At 40.0% G+C, this 17020-nt stretch overlaps 1 protein-coding gene across 3 annotated transcripts in view; it reads left to right on the forward strand.

The window, feature by feature from the left end:
* Nucleotides 1-16205, forward strand: part of d2hgdh (D-2-hydroxyglutarate dehydrogenase) — a 51452-nt gene extending 35247 nt beyond the window's left edge. For 2 of the 3 annotated variants that reach the window (XM_069896447.1, XM_069896449.1), the window contains exons 8-9: nucleotides 8677-8842; nucleotides 9105-15711. In XM_069896447.1, coding sequence (XP_069752548.1) covers nucleotides 8677-8842; nucleotides 9105-9367 — 429 coding nt within the window. In that variant the 3' untranslated portion in view covers nucleotides 9368-15711. The other variant, XM_069896448.1, reaches the window with a different exon arrangement.
* The last annotated feature ends 815 nt before the right edge of the window (nucleotides 16206-17020 follow it).

The raw sequence follows: 17020 nt of genomic DNA on the forward strand, positions 1-17020 counted from the left end.
TGGAGAAGACAATGGAAAAAGTAAGAGAGGGCAACAAACCACTGGAGTATAAAGGGCAAAAAATCTTCATTTATCCAGATATAAGTTTTGAACTCCTAAAGAAGAGAAAAGAGTTCAATACAGCAAAGGCGATTTTATGGAAGAAAGGGTATAAATTTACACTGAAGCATCCTGCGGTATTGAAAATATTTATTCCAGGACAACAAAACAGACTGTTCTCGGATCCAGAAGAAGCACGAAAATTTGCAGAACAATTACAAAAATAGACTGAGGGATGAAGACGGGTAATGAGAGTAAAAATGATCACGATTGATATGTATGTGGGTAAAGACAAAAATAGACTGAGGGATGAAGACAGGTAATGAGGGTAAAAATGACCACGATGGGCATACGTGAAAGTATCTGTAATTAGAGGAAAACATAGATAGTATAGACAAGAATTAATAAGGGAAGGTAATGGAATAGAGAGAATAAGGAGGGAATTAAAAGAGTGACCTTTGTGACATATGAAAAGTGAAATCTTTTCTGGGGGGGGGCTGGGTGGTCACTGCAAAATCAGTTGACGCTTGCGAGTGGATTCGCAAATCCAAATGGAGAGGGGAGATGTGGTTGTCCGACAAGGGATAAAGGACAACTCAGGAGGGGAAGGGGAGATTGGGGATAAAGAAGATAGAAATAGGAGAATAAGGAAAATGTTGGATGTTGTAGGAATGTTGTCTGGTAAAGAGTTGAAAATAAGAAAACAGAAATGGAAAAGGAGGAAAGGTAATGATGGAAAAACGGAAAGAGAAGATAAACAAAATATAAAATGGCTACGCTGAACTATATGACTTTAAATATTAATGGAATACATAACCAAATAAAAAGGAAGAAACTACTAAATTTACTGAAAAAGGAAAAAATAGATATAGCATTTGTCCAAGAAACACACTTAACTGAATTGGAGCACAAGAAATTAAAGAGAGATTGGGTAGGACATGTAACAGCAGCATCGTATAATTCAAAAGCAAGAGGAGTGGCTATATTAATTAGCAAAAATGTGCCATTTAAAATAGAAGAGGAAATAATAGATCCAGCAGGGAGATATGTTATGATAAAATGTCAGATATATTCGGAGCTTTGGAATCTACTTAATATATATTCACCTAACGAAGAAGATCAAAAGTTTATGCAAGATATCTTTTTGAAGGTAGCTAATACGCAAGGGAACATACTAATAGGAGGGGATTTCAACCTGAATTTGGATCCAAATATGGATAAAACGGGGAAAAAAATTAACAGAAAGAACAAAGTAACCAAATTTATAATTAAATCAATGCAAGAAATGAAACTTGTGGACATATGGAGGAAACAAAACCCAAAAGAAAAGGAATACTCATACTACTCGACTAGACATAAAACATACTCAAGAATAGACCTATTTTTGTTATCAGCTAGTATGCAGGATAGAGTAAGAAAAACAGAATATAAAGCGAGAATGCTATCGGACCATTCACCCTTAATACTGACAGTAAAGCTAGAGGACATCCCTCCAAGAATGTATAGATGGAGATTAAACCCCATGCTACTTAAAAGACAGGATTTTAGAGAATTTATTGAAAAACAATTAAAAATGTACTTTGAAGTAAATACAGAATCAGTGGAAGATAAGTTTATACTATGGGACGCAATGAAAGCATTCATTAGAGGACAAATAATAAGTTATGCAACCAAGATGAAGAAGGACTATAATCAGGAAACAGAGCAGTTGGAAAGGGAAATAGTAAACATAGAAAAAAAATTAGCAATAAAGGAAGATACAACCAAAAGAAGAGAATTGGCGGATAAAAAAATAAAATATGAAACATTACAAACATATAAGGTGGAGAAGAATATAATGAAGACAAAACAGAAATATTATGAACTAGGTGAAAAAACACACAAAATCTTAGCATGGCAGCTTAAGACAGAGCAAACTAAGAAAATGGTATTGGCAACAAGGAAAAAAGACAAACAAATTACATATAATCCAAAAGAAATTAAGGAAAACTTCAGAGAATTCTATGAACAATTATACCGAACTGAAAACGAAGGGAAAGAAGGGAAAATAGATGAATTTTTGACTAAAATTGAACTACCAAAACTACAAATAGAGGAACAAAATAAATTAACAGAACCATTTGGAACAGTAGAAATACAAGAGATAATAAAAAAATTACCAAATAATAAGACACCAGGAGAGGATGGACTCCCAATAGAATTCTACAAAACATTTAAAGATCTATTAATACCGCCCCTCCTGGATGTAATCAACCAGATTGATGAGACACAAAACTTACCAGATTCATGTAAAACAGCAATAATTACAGTGATACTAAAACAAGGGAAAGATCCACTCTCACCAGCGTCATATAGACCAATATCTCTGCTAAACACAGATTATAAGATAATAGCTAAACTATTAGCAAACAGATTAGCAGAACAGGTACCGAAAATGGTAAATTTAGACCAAACTGGATTTATCAAAAAAAGACGCACAACAGACAATATTTGTAAATTTATTAACTTAATTCATGCAGTAGAAGGAAATAAAGCACCTGCAGTAGCAGTTGCTTTAGATGCAGAGAAGGCCTTCGACAGAGTAGAATGGAATTACTTGTTCAAAGTATTGCAAAAATTCAGTTTACCGGAGAAGTATATTAATTGGATTAAAGCATTATATAAGGGACCGTTAGTGAAAGTGACAGTAAATGGACATGTATCAAAGCAATTTAACTTAAGCATGTCAACGCGGCAGGGATGCCCACTATCACCATTATTGTTTGCGCTAGCTATAGAACCACTAGCAGAATCGATAAGAATAGATCATAATATAAAAGGAATAAAAATAAAAGACAGGGAATATAAAATCAGTCTATTTGCGGATGATGTGATAGTGTACTTAACAGAACCAGAACTATCAATAAAAGAACTATATAAGAAATTGAAGGAATATGGAGAAGTGTCGGGATACAAGATAAACGTAAATAAAAGTGAAGCAATGCCTATGAATAACGCGGATTTCTCAAAATTTAAGAAGGAATCCCCATTCAGATGGCAAATGCAGGCAATAAGATACCTAGGTGTACAAATAAACAAAAATCTAGGCCAATTATATAAACTCAATTACAATCCACTAATGAAAAAATTACAGGACGATTTAGAGCATTGGAAAGAGCTACCACTAACACTGATAGGAAGGATAAACTGTATTAAAATGAACATTTTTCCAAGGATACTATACTTATTTCAGGCATTGCCAATACAACTGACAGAAAAATTCTTCAAAGAGTTAAAGAAAATAATAAGGAAATTTTTATGGAGAGGGGGGAAACCGAGGATAGCACTAGATAAATTAACAGAATGGTATAAACAAGGAGGCTTACAATTGCCAAACTTTAAAAATTATTATAGAGCTGCACAATTAAGGTACCTATCAGATTTTTATCAAACAAGGGAAAAACCAGACTGGACGAGATTAGAATTAGATAAAATAGGGGAAAAGATACCTGAACACATATTATATAAATGGGACGAAAAATTGGTACAACATAGAACTTCTCCAGTATTACACCATCTCCTCAATATATGGAAGAAGATTCATGTAGAAAGAAATAAAACAAATTATCAATTACCAAAGCTAATATTGACGCAAAATAAGCTACTCCCTTTTACAATAGACAACCTTTCCTTTAGAAAATGGGAAAAAAAAGGGATTAAAAGAATAGAAAATTGTTTTTGAGGAAGTAGATTCTTATCCTTTGAACAAATGAGAGATAAGTACAATATAACTGGAGATACAGCGCTGGCATATTACCAACTGAGATCCTACTTGAAAGATAAATTAGGAAGCAATTTGAGTTTACCAGAGGGAAGTAACCTTGAATATGTGATTACAGATACAATGTTAATCAAAAGATTTATAACAAATATGTATATTAAACTGCAAGAAAAGGAGAATGAGGAAACAAATGGTAAAACTAAACAAAAATGGGAACAAGATTTAAATATAAAGATAAAAAAGGAAACATGGGAGAAATTATGTTCTGGAACGATGAGAAATACAATAAATACGAGGCTGCGTATGATACAATATAATTGGTTACACAGACTATACATTACACCGCAAAAGTTAAATAAATGGGACGCAACAGTATCTGATAGATGTTTTCGATGTAAAAAAGAAAGGGGAACAACAATTCATGCAATCTGGACATGTGAGAGAGTAGAAAAATTTTGGGATGATCTCAATCAGATATTAAATAAAATAACAGAAAACAATATACCAAAGAATCCAGAGATCTTTCTCCTAAGTAACATAAAAAATAAAGAATTTGGAATTGACTTGGAAGATGCACAAAAAAGATTTGTTAAGATAGCCCTAGCCGTAGCCAAAAAAATGTATTATGTCAACCTGGAAATTGGAAGATAATTTGAAAATACAACAATGGTATATAGAAATGAATAAATGTATTCCATTAGAAAAAATAACATATAGTTTAAGAAATAATATTGAAATATTCGAGCAAGTATGGGAGCCTTACATTAAATACAATAGCGAAAACCTACTGGGGACAAACATTACCTAAGTTGATGGAAGGAGAAGGAAAGAAAAGAATGGACTCTGTAGAATTTCTGGTGTATTTTTGTTGAATGACAACATTGTCTGACTGAATTAATGCAACCTAGATTGTATACCTAAAATGGATGAGGGGGGGGGTGGGGGGGTGGCTTGGGAGGAGGGAGAGGGGGGGGGGAGAAAAAGTCACTGTAAATGTGTGACCAACAAGGTCGGGTCAGATACAGCAATGAGCTCTCTGAACCCTTCTCCATTAACAATGGCGTGAAGCAAGGCTGTGTTCTCGCACCAACCCTCTTTTCAATCTTCTTCAGCATGATGCTGAACCAAGCCATGAAAGACCCCAACAATGAAGACGCTGTTTACATCCGGTACCGCACGGATGGCAGTCTCTTCAATCTGAGGCGCCTGCAAGCTCACACCAAGACACAAGAGAAACTTGTCCGTGAACTACTCTTTGCAGATGATGCCGCTTTAGTTGCCCATTCAGAGCCAGCTCTTCAGCGCTTGACGTCCTGCTTTGCGGAAACTGCCAAAATGTTTGGCCTGGAAGTCAGCCTGAAGAAAACTGAGGTCCTCCATCAGCCAGCTCCCCACCATGACTACCAGCCCCCCCACATCTCCATCGGGCACACAAAACTCAAAACGGTCAACCAGTTTACCTATCTCGGCTGCACCATTTCATCAGATGCAAGGATCGACAATGAGATAGACAACAGACTCGCCAAGGCAAATAGCGCCTTTGGAAGACTACACAAAAGAGTCTGGAAAAACAACCAACTGAAAAACCTCACAAAGATAAGTGTATACAGAGCCGTTGTCATACCCACACTCCTGTTCGGCTCCGAATCATGGGTCCTCTACTGGCACCACCTACGGCTCCTAGAACGCTTCCACCAGCATTGTCTCCGCTCCATCCTCAACATCCATTGGAGCGCTTACATCCCTAACGTCGAAGTACTCGAGATGGCAGAGGTCGACAGCATCGAGTCCACGCTGCTGAAGATCCAGCTGCGCTGGGTGGGTCACGTCTCCAGAATGGAGGACCATCGCCTTCCCAAGATCGTGTTATGTGGCGAGCTCTCCACTGGCCACCGTGACAGAGGTGCACCAAAGAAAAGGTACAAGGACTGCCTAAAGAAATCTCTTGGTGCCTGCCACATTGACCACCGCCAGTGGGCTGATAACGCCTCAAACCGTGCATCTTGGCACCTCACAGTTTGGCGGGCAGCAACCTCCTTTGAAGAAGACCGCAGAGCCCACCTCACTGACAAAAGGCAAAGGAGGAAAAACCCAACACCCAACCCCAACCAACCAATTTTCCCTTGCAACCGCTGCAATCGTGTCTGCCTGTCCCGCATCGGACTTGTCAGCCACAAACGAGCCTGCAGCTGACGTGGACTTTTTACCCCCACCATAAATCTTCGTCCGCGAAGCCAAGCCAAAGAAAAAGAAAAATGTGTGAAAAAGAAAAAGTGTATATCATGGCTATTGTGATTTATGGTGTGAAAAATAAAAAATTTAAAAAAAAAAGACCACAGCACGCATGGTCATTATACAGTTTGTATGGCATGGCCTATGCCAACAGGTTGCTGAATGGGCCTGCACACATTGCCAGGCTTCCAAAGTCCACAGACACACAAAAGTTCCCATCCATCCGACGATCCAACCACATCCATGTTGATATCATTGGTCCCCAGCACAATTCATGAGAAACCGGTATCTCCTCATGGTGGTCGTCTATGCTCCCAGATGAATGAGGCCATCCCCCTCGCAGGCACGTCCACAGACTCCTGTGCCAGGGCAGTGCTCATGCTCTGGAATCCCAGTTTGAGAAACCAGGCCATATCACTACAGAGAGGGGGGTCACAATTCACCTTGGCCTTCTGGACACAGCTTGCCTTCCCTCCTCAGCACGAAGCACCACACACCACCTGCTACCACCCACACTCCAACGGCCTGATAGAATGTTTCCACCGTCACCTTAAGTTGGTCCTCACTGGACCCAACTGGGTGGATGAGCTCCCCTGGGTGCTCCTTGGCATCCAGACAGTACCTAAGGAGAACCTACGGGCCTCCTTGGCCGAGTTGGTATATGGAGCCCCCTTAACCCTTCCTGGAAAATTACTTCCCGACACCAAGGGGAAAGAGGGGAAGCACTGCAAAAACTTAGGGTCAGGTTGGACTCCCTCACACCGCAGCCTCCCTCGCACCACGGACACCACCCCACCTCGGTGCCCGCTGACTTAAAGATAACTGACTATGTGTTTGTTCATTGAGGTGCACACTGCCTCCCACCGTAACCGTACGAAGGCCCCTCCAAGGTTGTCCACAGGAGCAGAACCATGTTCATATTAGACATTGGGGGCAAGGAGGAACTGTTCACAGCCAACTGCCTGAAGCCTGCGCATCTCGACCTCAGCCAGCTGGTTGCCCTACAGCCAGCCAAGTGTAAGGGCAGGCTCCCGAAGGCAAAACCAACACAGGACACTATCGCCGGTTCTGGGCGGGGGGGTTGTATGGCAGTGCACATTACTGACGGCAGGCAAACCGGCTCCACGTGACGCAGCCGCGTCAACATGGTGCCGCCAGGGTAGAATTTTCCACCAGCCGGGTCGGGTCCGCATGCACGCGAGGTAACATTATGATGTCATTTCTGGTATGAGGGCAAGACTTAACTGTGGCCTTATAAGGTGCTGGACGGGAAGTTTCAATAAACCACTGGAGTGCAAACGAGGCCACTAGCTACTGGTCTCATTCTTCCCATTTCACTACAGGTTACAGAATGAGGAAGGTTTTATAATGAACATTTTAAGTGACATTCAGAGTGAAATGCTTCTTAAAAGAATTTTTGATGTGAATTTCAAACTTGATGCTGTATTATCTAATAAAATTTATGGTCAAATACTGAATTTGAGATTGGGCAATGTTTTCCCAAATATCTTCAGTCGGTAGAATTTTTCTTTGTACTGAAAATATTAATTTTAAATTGAGGTTGGGGCAAGGTCATTTTCACTGCTTTTGCACATAATTTACCAATGCTTATGGAATGCTTTGAGAATTTTTTAAAAATCAGTATGATACCCCATGAACCTCATGTGTTAAATTACACCCAATTAACCTACCAAACCCTGTGAATTTTGGAGGTTGAGAGGAAAGTGGAGCACCTGGAGAAAAGCCACACAGGACTTGGGGAGAATGTAGAATGGCAGATTGAAAACTGGGTCGTTGGTGCTCTAATAGCATTATGCTAATGGTTACACAAACCATGCCACCCTGCTAACTGTGAGATGATCCACATTATAAACTAGTGCAAGATGTTGGACTTCAGGCATAAATTAAAACATATACATGTCAGTGATAATCCTGAACTGTGTATAAAAAGACCACTTGTGAAATACACAGTATGATGTTAACTTGTAGCTGGGCAGGAAACAGGCAGTGTGGGGTCAGGCTCCCTGTTTATACTCTCATTGATCTTCAATCTATTAACAGTCCCTATTTGTTTACCTATAAACAAATAATGTTGACTTTGCTCCCACACTGTCCTGTCCACTAAGATTAAAGGCAGTGCTTTCAACAGACAAGTCAAAAGCACAGTTATTTGGGCTTCAAAATTGGGGTGAACCCTTGCTCCATAAAATCCCCAAAACCTGGAATATTAGGAATAAACAGGATACTAAATTTGGGCAAGAATCCATGCTAGCCCAGAGTTCTTTGGAAAATGTACTCAGCCTTTTTTATTTCACATATTGTACTTATAAATATAGCACCTGCCCTCACTATATATAGTCTCTGAGATTTGTGAATTGGAATTCTCTCTGACTACTGCAAATTGCTCAAATAATTAAATCTGCCCATTGGATACACTGATTGATCCGTGAGGTGCTTGTTTCACAATTGTTCATGGAACATTGAGCCCACTGTATTTGTACCATTGCAAAGCACATTACATCCAGCTATACTCAATGAAAGATCAGATCAGTTATGGAATTGGTTTTTTTGAGGGGTGGGGGAGGTGGAGAACAAGAAGGGCATTGAGATTACAGGCAGTTTAAAGTGTCTTTTCTTCCCTTTAGGCTCTCTGGGCTCTGCGGGAACGCATCGCTGAGGCACTGGCCCGTGATGGCTACGTCCACAAATACGACATTTCATTACCTGTGGAGAAAATCTATGAGATTGTTGTTGACATGAAGAAAAGACTGGGGGAGAGGGTGAAGCGTGTCGTTGGCTACGGGCACTTGGGTGAGACTCAGTGATGTGCTGCTCATTTGGAATAGACATGGATAACACCAGGAGGGTTAAGGTTTCACACACTAGTTGTCCCAGATTTGACTCGATTGTAAATTTGCTCTGTTCCTATAATGAAGATAGCAATCCATACTGGGGGTTTTTCGCCTGGGGTATTGGCAGGGTATTTAAAGGGCATGTGTGGTGCATTTAAAGACAAGGGGAAGTGTCACCAATATTTGAAACTGTCATTTCAATATTTCTTTGTTCTTCATAGGTGATGGAAATTTGCACCTGAATATTATAACTGAAGTACAAGATCAGCAGCTGCTGGACCACATTGAGCCTTACTTGTATGAATGGACTGCTCACTATTATGGGAGCATTAGTGCTGAGCATGGCCTGGGCTTTAAGAAGAAAAACTTGATTTATTTCAGTAAGCCCAGGGTGGCAGTACAGATTATGCAGCAGATGAAAGCAATTCTCGATCCAAAGGGAATCTTAAATCCTTATAAAACCCTGCCATCCTCCAACCAGTGAAATGACAAGAAGAACAGAAGTTTCACTTCGTACCTGGTCAGAAAATGCTAATATTTTTGTTCTTGTTATGTTTTATGTGGTGGTTGTAAAAAAAAAATCAGTGCCCTTTTTCAGTGTGAGTTTCTGGATCATATGGAGCACAGAGATTAAAGCTTCCTCTGCTCAGACAGGTTGCTGCAGTTAAATGCACAAGAACATCCATTGGCATTCTGATGTAACATTTTAGTTTAAAACATGGAGGCCGGTCTTGTTTCTGGAATGCCATTTGCAACCTCAGAATATTCCAAAGTGTCTCCCAGCCAAAGCTGTAGGAAATGTGGTCTCCAGTTAATACACAGCAAGTCCCCAGAACCACTAATACTCTGCTTTGTATTTTGGAAAGGTTTTAGTCTTGGCCAGGGTGATTGGACGAAAGAATATCTGCTCTTCTTCTTAATAATGTCATGAAATTGGGAAGCAAGGACTCGAGGGACAAAATGGCCTGTTACCATTCTGTATGATTGTATGAAAACCTTCTGCAGTAAGCCAAAGATTCCTGGTTTGATGTTACTTGCGTAAGTGTAACATGCATGAGTAGATAGTTTCAGCATCAGTCGAGTCACAGGCTTGGAGATGGACTTCACTGAGCCCGAGCCATATTGGTTTTAACATCTCATGTTTCTGTGATTAGATCATCAGGAACTGCTGAACTGTAGTATGCCATGAGGGACACAGAATCTATTCGGGGTCATTTTCAATACTCACAGCTAATTTTATCCATTCACTCTGAATAAGATTTGAAAGAGTGGTCTGAGAATGTTAATGTGCTGTTCAGATATCTGGGAAATAGCAGAAAAGTTCTGTAGGATACTTCCTTCAGAAGAAGGTGCTTGTATTCTGTGGGGATTGTTAAAATATTGTCAAACAGGTAGATTAAAAAAAATCTCATGCTGTTTCTGCTTTCTATTATGGTATTAATCGGCAAAGTTGAAATGGAAATCTGAATTGGAAACAGAAGCCTGACAGAATTACATGTGAGATTTTAACTAGTCATCCCCTTAAAGATCTATGAAGCACAAATCAAACTGCTCATGCTGAATCCTGAAACCAAAGCACAAGCCCTCATTGGCTCTGTAACATTGACTGGTTTGTCTCTTCATGGAAGCTGCTTGGCTGCAAAAATTCTTCCAGGGTTTCTGTTTCTTAAAGACCTATACCAATTTCTTTTTCGCTGAATTTGCTTTTTATGGGCTTTGTGTTGGTTATTTTGTGACAATGTGAGGCACTATTTACTAAAACAAATTTAATTTAAAATTAAGCTTCTGTGAGTCACTGTTTTGTGAAGCTCCATTAACAATGCAGTTCTTGGTAATGGGATGCACTGGTTCTGAAACTGGGTACCCATTTTACATTTAAAAAAATACTCAGCAGTGTCGGCTGCATCTGTGGAAAGAGAAGCAGTTAACTTTTCAGGTTCAGACCATTCATTTTACAGCCTGCACAAAGAGGATATTGGGCTTTTGCATTTATGGTGATAACCTTCAGGATCTCAGGGGTGACTGAATATTAATGCACCTGATCTTTGGGCCAACAGAGATGTAGCATTTATAAAAGCTGCTGTACAGTTTTGCCTTGATTCTGATCTTTGGTATTGCTTGTGTGGAGTGTGCATGTATTCCCTGTGAGTTATCTGTGGATACTGCAAGAGCTCGACATCATAAAGACAAGCTGCTTTGCAAGGTCAATCGGCTGCTGTGAATTATCCTGAGTGTAAGTAAGTGGCAGGAGAATCAGGACAGAGTTGATAGCATGGGAGGGGAAGTAAGTAGGAAATATTTCAATTATTTTTCACGTTACAGCACGGTAGAAGGTCCTTCTGTTCCTTGAAACCCGTGCTGCCCAATTAACTTAGCAACTCCATATATTTTGGAGGGTGAGAGGAAACTGGAGCACATGTCACGGGGAGAATGTCCAAACCCCTTACAGACAGCAGTGGATTTGAACCCAAATAGAACTGATGGGATTGTACTCAGAGTCACAGAGACTTAATGGCCTTCTGTATTGTGAGAGATGTCATCAAAGTCTGGACTTCTACTCTAGGCTGTCCTTTCTGTACCTCTGCTGTTCCGAGTCTCAGTCTTTGCTGCCAACTTAACAATTATTTTTCAATGCTTCTCTTCATCTCCTTCTGATGAAACTTTATAGGCCTTTAGAAATAGTTGAGGAAAAACCAGTAATATTCAGACAAGGTTCAGAGTTAGAATACCAAAAGGGTTCCAACCCTTACATGTAGAGTCATCTTCAGATTTTCATGTCGATACATCAGCAATTATTGACAGGACTAGAATTTAAATCTTAAGGAAGTGTGCAAAATTATACAAGGCTTAGATAGAATAGGTTAAAAAAAAAAACTTAAGAACCATAAGAGATATGCCTAAAACTCAAAGGATAAGGAGTAGGACATTTAGAAGGAATCTGAGAAAGATATTTTTTAGGTAGGAATCTGGAACTCCCTGCTTGAAAGGGGAGTGGAAACAGAGCCTCTCAGATCATTTAAGCAATATGTGGATGGGCACTTTAATCACCAAGGCATAGAAAATCATCGACAAAGTGTCAGTTAAGTGGAATTAGTCTAGAACAGTGGTTTTCGAACTGCCCCCCTAAGTATTGATGTGTGACGAACAGCCTGTTTTTATGCTGTTTGACTCCATGAAAAGTTCTCAGGATAAATAAACACTTTGCTCTTGGTAGATCAGGTTGAAGAAAAGTTGAATAAAGATGTTGCCTTTATTTTTATAATAGAGGACAAAAATTGAACTGATAGTCCATGACTTTTTGATGTTTTACCTTTCGTGTAATAAAGGATCTTTTCAAAAATACATTGCTTATGTCAGTCCACAACTTCACCTACTTGGCTACCTCTATTTTACTTCACACTTTTTAATTTAAATCCACATAATGTAGTACCGTTCAAGATGTCCTTTCCTGAACCTTTGCAATGGACCACTCTCCACCCTTTGTGAGTTCAGCCTTCACTTTCCATTCCCCAGTTGCCTGTTCTGAATTCAATTTTGTTTTGTATTTATTGTCTCTTTTTATTCAATTATGTATAGTTTTGTACTTGTTTTTTAAGAAAAAAACAAAGTACGTGTTCAGCTGCAATAAGTAAGAATTTTGGTGCCTATGTACATTGTACAATGCACATAACAAACACATTCTCAGCTTGCTGTCTTCCCTTGTCCATGCACTTCAGCAACACAAGAGTGCTGGAGAAACTCAGCAAGTCAGGCAGCATCCATGAATTCCCCAGCATCTTGCACTTGTAAAGGTCTCTGACCTTTCCTTCCACAGTTGTTCTGCACTTTACTTCAATCCCTGAAAATATTGCCAAATCTCTCATCTTGCTTGTCATCGTGTGACAATTGTTTCCCTGCCCCTGAAAAAAACCTTCCTCCCAAGACCTTGAAAACTTTGGGCTCAGAGTGCAATTCTGTAACCCTATGATTTTCAGTCACATGACAACCTCTATTTAAAAAAAAATAGATACACAGCACAGGACCTTCTGCTGCATGAGCCCATGCTGCCCAATTAACCTAAAACCTCCATAGGTTTTGGAGGGTGGGATGAAACCCATACAGAATGTGCAAACTCCTTCCTTACAGACAGCGCTGGATTTGAACCAGAGTCACTGATGCTTGCGTTAACTGGGCTGCTATACCAGCATCACTATTAGTTTATTCTACTTGACCAGTATAGCAACTAACCTTACTTACTGAAGGGAGAGGTTGCACATTGAGCTTAACCACCTCCTGCTGGGTTCAGGCATCATTGGATCATTGTAAGAGGTATTCGATATGGGATGGGGAATTAAAAGTATCTGGTGTGAGGGACACAGGAGTCTCTGCGTGATGATGGAACCCGGAGCCACACACTACTGGAGGAACTCAGCAGGTCAGGCAGTATCTGTGAGTGAATGATTGAGGTTTTGGATTGGAACCCTTCATCAAGAAGAGAGTGAAATACAGAAGTCTGCAGATGCTGATTGTAGTAAAAACACACTTTTATGAGCCCAAAGGACCCCAAAGCCCAGCAGCAATAGACATTCAGCAAGACAAGTGGCTTTCAAAAAGTTATTTTTAATCAACTTCAAACATGAAAATAGAATCAAACTAACTTAACTCTATTCTTATACCATACTAACCCAAATTACCCCCTTCTAAGTGCATGTATATGTCTTTGGCTTGGCTTCGCGGACGAAGATTTATGGAGGGGTAATGTCCATGTCAGCTGCAGGCTCGTTTGTGGCTGACAAGTCCGATGCAGGACAGGCAGACACGGTTGCAGCGGTTGCAAGGGAAAATTGGTTGGTTGGGGTTGGGTGTTAGGTTTTTCTTCCTTTGTCTTTTGTCAGTGAGGTGGGCTCTGCAGTCTTCTTCAAAGGAGGTTACTGCCCACCGAACTGTGAGGCACATGCACGGTTTGAGGTGATATCAGCCCACTGGCGGTGGTCAATGTGACAGGCACCAAGAGATTTCTTTAGGCAGTTCTTGTACCTCTTCTTTGGTGCACCTCTGTCTCGGTGGCCAGTGGAGAGCTCGCCATATAACACGATCTTGGGAAAGCGATGGTCCTCCATTCTGGAGACGTGACCTACCCAGCACAGTTGGATCTTCAGCAGTGTGGATTCGATGCTGTCGGCCTCTGCCATCTCGAGTACTTCGATGTTGGTGATGAAGTCGCTCCAATGAATGTTGAAGATGGAGCGGAGACATATATGTAATATATGTAATGTGTGTGTCAATTCAAGAAAAGTTCTTTGGTTCACAGTTCAATCTCACTTCTTCTTCCAGATTCTCTGGTTGCAGGCAATCACCATACTGTGCACAGAATTTAACATGTATAAAGTTCACCAGGCTTGGTGCTTGAAAGGTAAATGTTTACTGCTCAGGAAAGTTCTTGTAGGGTTTGCAGAGAGAGATATTTGTTGCTCCAGGATTTCCACAACTGAGGTACCACCACTAGTCACCTCAGGGTCTCACTGATAAAACTTGCCCCATCAGGGTCTTCCAGATGGTAACCTCTTTCTTCAAGCTACCACAGAATTCCATTCCTTCCTCTATTTCAAGAGAAACATCAGACAGATAGCATTTCCAGCCATCAACTGCTCTGGAACTTGCTTTCATCAGTTTCAAAAAGTTTTCCCTGGATTGCACTTTTCAGTTACTTATCAGTGTCCCACACACTGACTGAATGAGCTTTAACTCTCTCTTTTCTAACCAAAACTCCAAAGAGAGCATGTGACTCATGTCTTGCAAAACCCCACCTTCCTGAGCAAAACAACAAGAATTCTTTCTTCTGCTCCCATCTGTTGTTAGATAAACAAAATCCAGGAGTGACCTTTCTATGAGCACTTTGCAGAAAGGATACACATGACTCCAGCAAGACAATGGTCAAGCATTTTATATGACGTCAGTTCAATTAACACCTACTTGTGAAAGGTGCTTACATTCTCCAGAGATCTTGCAATGTGAATTCTTCAGTCTTTCAAATAAGATCTTTTTTTAATGTGTGTATGTATGCAACCTACCATAAATATTATAAATTCTCCCCAAATATCAATATTGTTACAACACCAAAATGCTGGTGGAACTCAGCTGGTCTTGCAGCGTTCACAGCAGACAAAGATAATATTGTCAACGTTTCAGGCCCTGACCCCTTCCTCAAGGAATTAGCAAAGAATAAGCAAAGAAACAGGAAATCTCAGAATCAAGACAGTGCTGGCTGGGGGAAAAGTATAGTACAACAAAAGATGTTAATTGATTTGATAAGGGAATTGATTATGTCTTTGCGAAAGGAGACAGGAAAAAGGGAAAGAGACAGGAGGAAAGTCAACCTAAAATGTTGGGACTATGTATAAAAAGTGTTGTAATTTCTACATGATCAAACAAAAAATGAATACAAATAACCTTGAATAAAAGCTAGAATGTGCACTTTAATGACATGTGAATTGTTTGATTACAAATTTAAAACTGTGGAGCACAGGGGCATAAAGGGTAAAAGTGTCTTTGTCCTAAACATTATGGATGGCACTGTATATTACTAAATAACTATATAGTGTTACAACATGAAACAGCAGCAATAAAAATTCACCAAGAAAATCGTATCTTCAAAACAATTTTTATTAATAACTATTAATAATACAAAATCTTACTTAACCCGTGTGTGTGCGCGCATGCAGCAAAACTCAAACCATAACAGTTCAGGCATAATTCTAAAAAGTCCATTTTAAAGTTCAGTCTCAGAAAGCTTTTGTGTTGAAATTCAGTCTTTAAAACTGCTGTTCAAAAGTTCTCAAACTCACAAATTCTTGTAGTTTTGTTTTCAGATAAATGTTTCTTCATACGAATGATTTTCTACAAATCCCCTCTCTTGCATGGAGGTTTCGGAACATGTTTCACACGATTTCATAAACCCAGGCAAGGGTTAACTGAAGTGACCATTACAAATGGACATGGTACAACTGCCTTCTTTTGACAAGGAGAGTGAAGTGGCTCTTCATCATTACCACTGATTTGTGCATCTCCTATGATAAGGAGAACACTACAACAGGACCTCTCTCACCGAAGATGTCTCTGTATTTCTCAGACTTCATATGAAACTGGTACAATATTAAAGTTATTACAATATTAAAGATTCATATCCAGAAAATATGTGGATAGTGTACCATGGACTTTTATTGTATACATATTAATATTTTAATTTCTATTTTAACATATTTGTGTAAATCAGCTCCATGGTCCTGGAGAAACACTATTTCATCTTTGATGTGCAATGCATGGTATGAATAAAGGTGACTTGATGGGTCTTTAATCACATGACATCACTGCTGATTTTATTTGAAGTTCCTCTGTTCCAAAAGTTTATGAGAAAGTGCTTCTGGGCTGTCTGCTCAGCTAACAAACATTTGGCTTTCTTATATGTTTCTCTGAGTAAACATTCATGATCTTCAACATTTCAATGGACATTCACTCCAGTTTTATGGCAATTTACACAGCTTCCACTGAACAATGAATTAGCAAACATTTCAACTCTCAAAAGGTTAGTGTAAGTGTTCTATGTTTGTGCCTAGTCCAACCCACAAAGTAACTTTTCAAATAAATATATATTTTATAACTAAAGATTAATAATAGCATAATTCTGTCACAACAGACATTCACATCAGACCCAGGTTGGACTCTGATACCAGTGGTTGCCTATACTCTACACGCTCACATAAGTGTGCTCGCACTACAGCTCGGGACTTTGCGGACACATTCCCGGTGCGGGGGGGTGGTGCGGGGGGGTGGTGCGGGTCTCTGCAACCCTGATCTCTCGCAGTTCTACGGCTCAGCTGAAGTGTATCTTACCCGCGACACTTCCAGCAATGTCCACGGTCGTGACCTGGCGTGGAGCAATGTCCGGGACTTGGCAGAGAGAAGGAACGTGCTATGTGTTGCTATTATATACAGTTTGGGTCAAGGCGCCTAGCCAGCAATGACTCTTAAGTCATTTAAACAAGCCAATGGCAAGGTGTGCACTCATGAGTGGCCGGAGTCTAGCCTTGATTGACAGGTAACAACTTCCAAGCAAGTTTCAGACTGGGAGGACACGTGACCACCCGCAATCCACAATATT

Source organism: Narcine bancroftii, chromosome 9 (genome assembly GCF_036971445.1).
Source record: "Narcine bancroftii isolate sNarBan1 chromosome 9, sNarBan1.hap1, whole genome shotgun sequence".
NCBI classification, from domain to species: Eukaryota; Metazoa; Chordata; class Chondrichthyes; order Torpediniformes; family Narcinidae; genus Narcine; species Narcine bancroftii.